At 44.8% G+C, this 9,747-nt stretch overlaps 1 protein-coding gene across 1 annotated transcript; it reads left to right on the forward strand.

The window, feature by feature from the left end:
- Nucleotides 1-981: 981 nt before the first annotated feature.
- GVI51_I10791 (uncharacterized protein) lies at nt 982-8,139 on the forward strand (the record flags this gene model as incomplete). The annotated part of the gene is made up of 1 exon (XM_065626630.1): nt 982-8,139. One exon carries the CDS (start codon nt 982-984, stop codon nt 8,137-8,139), a length of 7,158 nt encoding a protein of 2,385 aa, XP_065482702.1.
- Nucleotides 8,140-9,747: the final 1,608 nt, after the last annotated feature.

Raw genomic sequence — 9,747 nt, forward strand, 5'->3', positions numbered from 1 at the left:
ATGAATTGTTTTATTTAAAGACGTTTCAATAAATTCTCCGGAATACGTTTTAAATTTGAAGTAATACCTGTGGAATGTTGCCTGTGGGAAATTAGTTTGGTAAGCAATGATTTATAAACTATGATCTCTATTTTGCTGAATAAAAGGGAATAGAAGTCACATATCAAATAATTTTGCCATTATTCTGTAAGGATTTTATAATAGATACCTTTTCAAGATCATTAGTAGGTATAAAATTGTTTTTAATATACCCGATAATTATATCTTCTCTCAGATATTTGACAGAGAAAAAACAGAATTATTTTGCTGTTACTATACCAAAAGAAGCTCATAAAGTACTCTGTATCAAAACTGAAAGTACGGCTTTGTTTTATTAATTACCCAATATTTTGTTAAAAGAGGAGTAATGATGCAGATTTACTATAATTGAACTTAACTCATAAATTAGTAAGACATTTATTCATTCTATTGGATCATCTAATAAAAAAAGTACTTTGCTTTGCACAGAATATTAAGTTCAAAGGAAATTTAACAACGGATGTGACATGTAACTAATTTTTGCTTTCTAAACGACCTAAGGGTTTTACTATTTGAAGGAATCACAATAGAAAACTAGCTAGAAATATTAGATCCGGCATTGTAAGATCAACAAGAACGTTCTTTCAGATAGTATTGCGAGTAAAGATGTATTTTATTTGTGGCTTATGGAATATATGCTGTACCCTTCACCTCCCAAACGTTTTGAGATTTATCATTTGTTTTCATGAAGTATATAAAGAACACAAATAAAAAGATTTTTGAGTCTTTAATGGCACAGAATTTTCTTTCCTATTAAAGCTCAAAAAGTTCTTAGGTCTAGATCTTAATAAGTAAGAACAAGCCTGTTAGTTAAGAATCGTCATTACAAAGTGGGCTTTTGAACTAAAAACTACAAATATCGAAAATCAAGAAAAACAATTTACCATTAGTGAAAACTCAATAATGAAAAAAAGACTCCCATTCCCCATATGGATTTTGTGGGTGATTCGAATTTTCAGTATTATCTGCAATGTTACTGCCCAAGCCGTGATTGAAACTGATACTATCGTTGACGGGAATAATCCCACCGGATACGGAAACGGTTATATCGTTTTAGGAGGCGCTTATTTAGCATTTCAGGAAATGAATTCTGTTCCAATGTATCAGACAGTTAAAGTCGACAAAGGGGGTGCTCTTTACTATATCAACGATAATATGAAAGGGTTTGATATTTCTTCAAGTCACGCTCTATTTGGCGATTTTGTTTTTCAGAATGATGGTATAGTTGTTGTGGATGATAGGAAGAGTACATCCTCTGGTTCCTGGACAATTAATGATGGTACCTTCACCAATACCGGACATATGATGTTTACATCTAGTCAGGGTGATACAATCGGCATTTATGCAAGCTCTACAACAAACACTGGTCTCATCTATTCGAAAGGTACTGATAGAAACAAACCACAACAAGTGAAAATAAGTAGCGGTAATAATTGGATTAACACTGGTACAATTTGCTTAGCGAATAGTACTTACAAGCTAAGTAAGGCTATTCATGGTGGTGGATGTATTTCTGTTGGTGAAGGATCTGTTTTTAATATCTACGACTATGATATGCAACAACAAACAATATATTTATCACACTCCTCTTCTGTTTTGGCCTTTACTAATGGACAAAATGTTGCCGTTCACGGTTTAGGAAATGGTAACGGGTTTTTATACCCCATATTTCCAATCAGAAAGGTTACCTACAATTCTTTGACCGGTATAGCAACATTTACAACTGGTTTCATAAGTCTACAAAAGTTCACAGTAGATATTGGCTTAGGTTACAACGAATCTGACTTCGAAATTGTCAAAAGTATCAATATTCAAGGCACAAATTACAATAATTACAATTTTGTAATTTACAAAGGACCAACACCAAACTCAGCACCATCAGTATGTCAACCATGTATTGAGATTCCATTATATACCTTCAAAGTTCCTAATTCATATGAGACCATTAATGATTTAGGTTTTTCAGAAACAATTTCTTTCTTCTCCACCTATAACTCAAATGACTTGCCTATGATTGGTACTACAACTATATTCTCACCTCCTGACGTGTACACCTTGACAAGATATAACGAAAGTACAACCGAAACTAATGTCGTTAGCAAGGTTACAGGTATTGATTTGAACGGGTCTCCATTTGCTTATTATACTACCATTACTATTGAAGACAAAAAATTACCAGAAGTTGTAACAACAACTATCACAGTTACAAATGAAGATGGCAGTGAAAATACCATTACTACAGTAAAAAGTAACAGTCCTACAATGGATTCATTTACATCATCAAGGCCATCAAATTCATTTAAAACTGTTTCATCTATGAAAGATAAGGGGTTGGAAGGTAAAGATAGTATATCCACAACCATTACAACAAATTCTGATGGTAAACCAACAACAATCTTTGACATCAATTCAAGCAATGATAACATTGATAAGACTGTAATACGTTCGAATAGTGAATCTTTAACTACCACAGTTATTAGTTCATATAACGCCACCACCAATTCCAATGGCAATTTTGCGACTATGGTTACTACTTCTCAAAGTCCACTAATAAAAAGAGCTGCTGAAACAGCAGTAGTAACTGATAGTCAAGGAAATGTCATCACTGAGGTAATATCTATGATACAAGCTACAGATCCAGACGGTGTGATATATCTTACGTTAACAACTATGACACCAACTGACAACCCCAAAGTCACTCCTACCAATGTAGTAACTACTTACTCACCTTCAATAATAACAGGTGTTGGCGATACAATGATAGTGACTGATAATCAAGGCCATGTCTTCACTGAAGTAGTATCTCAGCTAGTAATTGAAGGTGCAAACGGTACACCATCTCTGACGTTAACAACTATGACACTAACTGACAACCCCAAAGTCACTCCTACCAATGTAGTAACTACTTACTCACCTTCAATAATAACAGGTGTTGGCGATACAATGATAGTGACTGATAATCAAGGCCATGTCTTCACTGAAGTAGTATCTCAGCTAGTAATTGAAGGTGCAAACGGTACACCATCTCTGACGTTAACAACTATGACACTAACTGACAACCCCAAAGTCACTCCTACCAATGTAGTAACTACTTACCCAACTTCAAAATTAACAGGTGTTGGCGAAACAATGATAGTGACTGATAATCAAGGCCATGTCTTCACTGAAGTAGTATCACTGTACGAAACCTTAGATAAAAACGGTCACCTGTCTCTTTGTTTAACAACAATGACCCTTCCAGATGACCACACAAGTATAGTTACCGGAACTGAGAGCAGTGCTCCTACTAAAGTAGAAACTACTTACCCAGGCAGTGGTTTAGTTACACTAACAGTGACTGATAGTCAGGGTCATTTGACCACTGAAACAATATCCTGGTATGTAACTACATATAAAGACGGCGTGGTGTCTATATATGAAACAACGGTAACACCAACCACCAACCCAAACGTCTCTCCTACCAAAGTAGAAACTACTTACCCAGGCAGTGGTTTAGTTACACTAACAGTGACTGATAGTCAGGGTCATTTGACCACTGAAACGATATCCTGGTACATAACTACATATAAAGACGGTGTGGTGTCTATTTATGAAACGACACTAACACCATCAATGACCACAGATGAGTACACCACGGCAATTACCAGCTCTGACTTTGTCTCTCACATCACTACCACAGACTCCAATGGCAAGCTTACCACAATTGTTACCACAGTGATCACATACACAACCGTAACCACCGTAATAAACTACCCAACACAAGTTGAAACCACCACAGACTACAGCACAGTTTCCAACGGCAAGCCTACCACGATGGTCACCACCATCCCATTGACCAAGCCAAGCGGCGAGGCCGACTACACCACCGTGATCACCGGCTCTGACAGCATGGTCCACACCGACCTCGTCTCCCACATCACCACCACAGGTTCCAACGGCAAGCCTACCATGATGGTCACCACCATCCCATTGACCAAGCCAAGCAGCGAGGCCGACTACACCACCGTGATCACCGGCTCTGACAGCATGGTCCACACCGACCTCGTCTCCCACATCACCACCACAGGTTCCAACGGCAAGCCTACCACGATGGTCACCACCATCCCATTGACCAAGCCAAGCGGCGAGGCCGACTACACCACCGTGATCACCGGCTCTGACAGCATGGTCCACACCGACCTCGTCTCCCACATCACCACCACAGGTTCCAACGGCAAGCCTACCACGATGGTCACCACCATCCCATTGACCAAGCCAAGCGGCGAGGCCGACTACACCACCGTGATCACCGGCTCTGACAGCATGGTCCACACCGACCTCGTCTCCCACATCACCACCACAGGTTCCAACGGCAAGCCTACCACGATGGTCACCACCATCCCATTGACCAAGCCAAGCGGCGAGGCCGACTACACCACCGTGATCACCGGCTCTGACAGCATGGTCCACACCGACCTCGTCTCCCACATCACCACCACAGGTTCCAACGGCAAGCCTACCATGATGGTCACCACCATCCCATTGACCAAGCCAAGCGGCGAGGCCGACTACACCACCGTGATCACCGGCTCTGACAGCATGGTCCACACCGACCTCGTCTCCCACATCACCACCACAGGTTCCAACGGCAAGCCTACCACGATGGTCACCACCATCCCATTGACCAAGCCAAGCGGCGAGGCCGACTACACCACCGTGATCACCGGCTCTGACAGCATGGTCCACACCGACCTCGTCTCCCACATCACCACCACAGGTTCCAACGGCAAGCCTACCACGATGGTCACCACCATCCCATTGACCAAGCCAAGCGGCGAGGCCGACTACACCACCGTGATCACCGGCTCTGACAGCATGGTCCACACCGACCTCGTCTCCCACATCACCACCACAGGTTCCAACGGCAAGCCTACCACGATGGTCACCACCATCCCATTGACCAAGCCAAGCGGCGAGGCCGACTACACCACCGTGATCACCGGCTCTGACAGCATGGTCCACACCGACCTCGTCTCCCACATCACCACCACAGGTTCCAACGGCAAGCCTACCACGATGGTCACCACCATCCCATTGACCAAGCCAAGCGGCGAGGCCGACTACACCACCGTGATCACCGGCTCTGACAGCATGGTCCACACCGACCTCGTCTCCCACATCACCACCACAGGTTCCAACGGCAAGCCTACCATGATGGTCACCACCATCCCATTGACCAAGCCAAGCGGCGAGGCCGACTACACCACCGTGATCACCGGCTCTGACAGCATGGTCCACACCGACCTCGTCTCCCACATCACCACCACAGGTTCCAACGGCAAGCCTACCACGATGGTCACCACCATCCCATTGACCAAGCCAAGCGGCGAGGCCGACTACACCACCGTGATCACCGGCTCTGACAGCATGGTCCACACCGACCTCGTCTCCCACATCACCACCACAGGTTCCAACGGCAAGCCTACCACGATGGTCACCACCATCCCATTGACCAAGCCAAGCGGCGAGGCCGACTACACCACCGTGATCACCGGCTCTGACAGCATGGTCCACACCGACCTCGTCTCCCACATCACCACCACAGGTTCCAACGGCAAGCCTACCACGATGGTCACCACCATCCCATTGACCAAGCCAAGCGGCGAGGCCGACTACACCACCGTGATCACCGGCTCTGACAGCATGGTCCACACCGACCTCGTCTCCCACATCACCACCACAGGTTCCAACGGCAAGCCTACCACGATGGTCACCACCATCCCATTGACCAAGCCAAGCGGCGAGGCCGACTACACCACCGTGATCACCGGCTCTGACAGCATGGTCCACACCGACCTCGTCTCCCACATCACCACCACAGGTTCCAACGGCAAGCCTACCACGATGGTCACCACCATCCCATTGACCAAGCCAAGCGGCGAGGCCGACTACACCACCGTGATCACCGGCTCTGACAGCATGGTCCACACCGACCTCGTCTCCCACATCACCACCACAGGTTCCAACGGCAAGCCTACCACGATGGTCACCACCATCCCATTGACCAAGCCAAGCGGCGAGGCCGACTACACCACCGTGATCACCGGCTCTGACAGCATGGTCCACACCGACCTCGTCTCCCACATCACCACCACAGGTTCCAACGGCAAGCCTACCACGATGGTCACCACCATCCCATTGACCAAGCCAAGCGGCGAGGCCGACTACACCACCGTGATCACCGGCTCTGACAGCATGGTCCACACCGACCTCGTCTCCCACATCACCACCACAGGTTCCAACGGCAAGCCTACCACGATGGTCACCACCATCCCATTGACCAAGCCAAGCGGCGAGGCCGACTACACCACCGTGATCACCGGCTCTGACAGCATGGTCCACACCGACCTCGTCTCCCACATCACCACCACAGGTTCCAACGGCAAGCCTACCACGATGGTCACCACCATCCCATTGACCAAGCCAAGCGGCGAGGCCGACTACACCACCGTGATCACCGGCTCTGACAGCATGGTCCACACCGACCTCGTCTCCCACATCACCACCACAGGTTCCAACGGCAAGCCTACCACGATGGTCACCACCATCCCATTGACCAAGCCAAGCGGCGAGGCCGACTACACCACCGTGATCACCGGCTCTGACAGCATGGTCCACACCGACCTCGTCTCCCACATCACCACCACAGGTTCCAACGGCAAGCCTACCACGATGGTCACCACCATCCCATTGACCAAGCCAAGCGGCGAGGCCGACTACACCACCGTGATCACCGGCTCTGACAGCATGGTCCACACCGACCTCGTCTCCCACATCACCACCACAGGTTCCAACGGCAAGCCTACCACGATGGTCACCACCATCCCATTGACCAAGCCAAGCGGCGAGGCCGACTACACCACCGTGATCACCGGCTCTGACAGCATGGTCCACACCGACCTCGTCTCCCACATCACCACCACAGGTTCCAACGGCAAGCCTACCACGATGGTCACCACCATCCCATTGACCAAGCCAAGCGGCGAGGCCGACTACACGACTGTTGTCACGAAGTCCAACGGCAGTGTTGAGACCGAAGTTGTGTCCCACATCACCACCACCGACTCCAGCGGACAGGTAATAACGATAACTACCACTGCTCCATGTACTGATCACAACGGTAATGCTGACTACACGACTGTTGTCACGAAGTCCAACGGCAGTGTTGAGACCGAAGTTGTGTCCCACATCACCACCACCGACTCCAATGGCAAGCCTACAACTGTTGTCACCACTGTTCCATGCACTGTATGCTCAAACGACGCAGACTACACCACTGTTGTCACGAAGTCCAACGGCAGTGTTGAGACCGAAGTTGTGTCCCACATCACCACCACCGACTCCAGCGGACAGGTAATAACGATAACTACCACTGCTCCATGTACTGATCACAACGGTAATGCTGACTACACGACTGTTGTCACGAAGTCCAACGGCAGTGTTGAGACCGAAGTTGTGTCCCACATCACCACCACCGACTCCAATGGCAAGCCTACAACTGTTGTCACCACTGTTCCATGCACTGTATGCTCAAACGACGCAGACTACACCACTGTTGTCACGAAGTCCAACGGCAGTGTTGAGACCGAAGTTGTGTCCCACATCACCACCACCGACTCCAGCGGACAGGTAATAACGATAACTACCACTGCTCCATGTACTGATCACAACGGTAACACAATCCAAACCGAAATATCAGTCAGTAGCGCTACTGAATCCATCTCTGATCTTCAGAGAATCACTACTACGTTGAATGGCAACAATAAAGCTACTGCTATTAGTTTTGTCGGAGGGACTAGCATCTATACAACTGGTTCTAATTCAGGTTATTCGTCACTGCACGGTAGTTCTTTGGAAACGTTTGCTCCGACAGGTTCTTCTGCCGTTGAAAGTGGCAACAAGGTGTCGCAGACTCAAACTGCTTCCGTATTCCATGGTGCAGGTTCTACATTCAAGATCAAATTTGATGCCATTTTATTGTCTACGTCATTCACTATTTTGATTCTGTTAGGCATGGCTTAATCAGAAGATGATCAGATTAAAAATAGTCATTGTGCCAAAAGCGCGTTCGTCGAATCATGGACAAAAATTACCATGATGATTGTTTTTACTAATTAATCACACTACTATTGGGGAAACAATAGCAATGTTTTTGTTGTCTTAAGGACATTAAAGTTGAAGATATCCCCTAGTTGTCTAGTTCGTTATGCAGCAACATTCATTTACTCTGCTGGGTTTATTGAAATCCAGTTCGAATATGAATATATTTTTTAAGGAGTTTTTATATTTATGTATTTGTTATAATAATAGATATTTTCTCTTTGATAATATGTTTTTCATGTGTTTCTGGAACACTGCTGCCGAACATGGGCCTCTGTTTAAATGAAAACTGACAAGTTGCGAAAAACGCGAGATGTGAGCAGTGACGGTAATCATGTGAGTCAGAGTATGTATAATTGTACGAGAGGGAATATTTTTAAACATGTTGGCATTTCTCGTAGGTGTTGAAGTTCCCTAGAGTTAGCATGAAAAACTGGGTGACACTTTCAGTTTCATTGACGTTACCAAAACATGTAATTTATTTAATACATCTTCTTGCCTCACCCACGTCAATACTATAATATTAAGAAGTGTATTTATAGGTGTCCAATTAATAATCCCCATACTAAAAGATATGTTTTAAAACAATCATTTTGATCAATGATATGTCTCTATCAAGGTTCGGTGGTCAAATTGGTTCATGATATTTATTCAAGTTACTCTAAACAAATCAGTCACATTAAAATATACAACCATACATCCCAGTAATGGATGCCGATCTTGTTGTTCAACTATTTCATAGCATGTTGATATTCATTAAGATGGCCAGTATATACAAACAAATTAGCTCATTATCGCTAGGGCAACTTGACAAACTCTATATTTAATAAGAACTGGCATCATAAAGGTTGTATTTATAGTTGGTTCTACAAAACAATTGATACAGATTCGAAGTCCACAGTAATGTGCTGTTGTTCAATATTGAATCATTCAAAACTTAACAAAATTGTTAAATCGAGTCGAAGAGAGAGGAAATATTTAGTTTACAGTGTATGAACTATGACTGTTATTCTCTCTTACACACACATGGCATGATACAAAACCAATAAAAGTTTAGAAAGACTTGTACAATGAATTTACAGGTCGTGATACTATTCATATGTGGATATTAGAAAGTTTCTTATTTGAGTTCGAGAGTACATTGTCGATGAATTGAGAGTTGTGATTCCAGACATAGTATATTGTTTTGCTCAAGGATTTTGATGTGAATTTCAATCCAAACATTGTACATTATTCTACGGAGATTGCATGCATTGAGTCTGTATTATATGAGTAAAGTAAACTACACGGCATATTTCATATAGATAACCTAACCTGATCTCCGTGCAACTGAGGACAGCTGATTGGCATGAGGCATGTATTATCGAACAGTAGCTATAAGTGTAAATTGTTCTGAATGGAATAATTACTAACCTGGTAAGGCATTAATGTCGTCTGGGGAAGGGTTGTACAATAGAGTTATTTTTTAGTTTCGCTGTTAAGATATGGTTAAACATCTCAATTTATACATCAAAAGGATGCCACTTACTT

Source organism: Nakaseomyces glabratus, chromosome I (assembly GCF_010111755.1).
Source record: "Nakaseomyces glabratus chromosome I, complete sequence".
NCBI lineage: Eukaryota > Fungi > Ascomycota > Saccharomycetes > Saccharomycetales > Saccharomycetaceae > Nakaseomyces > Nakaseomyces glabratus.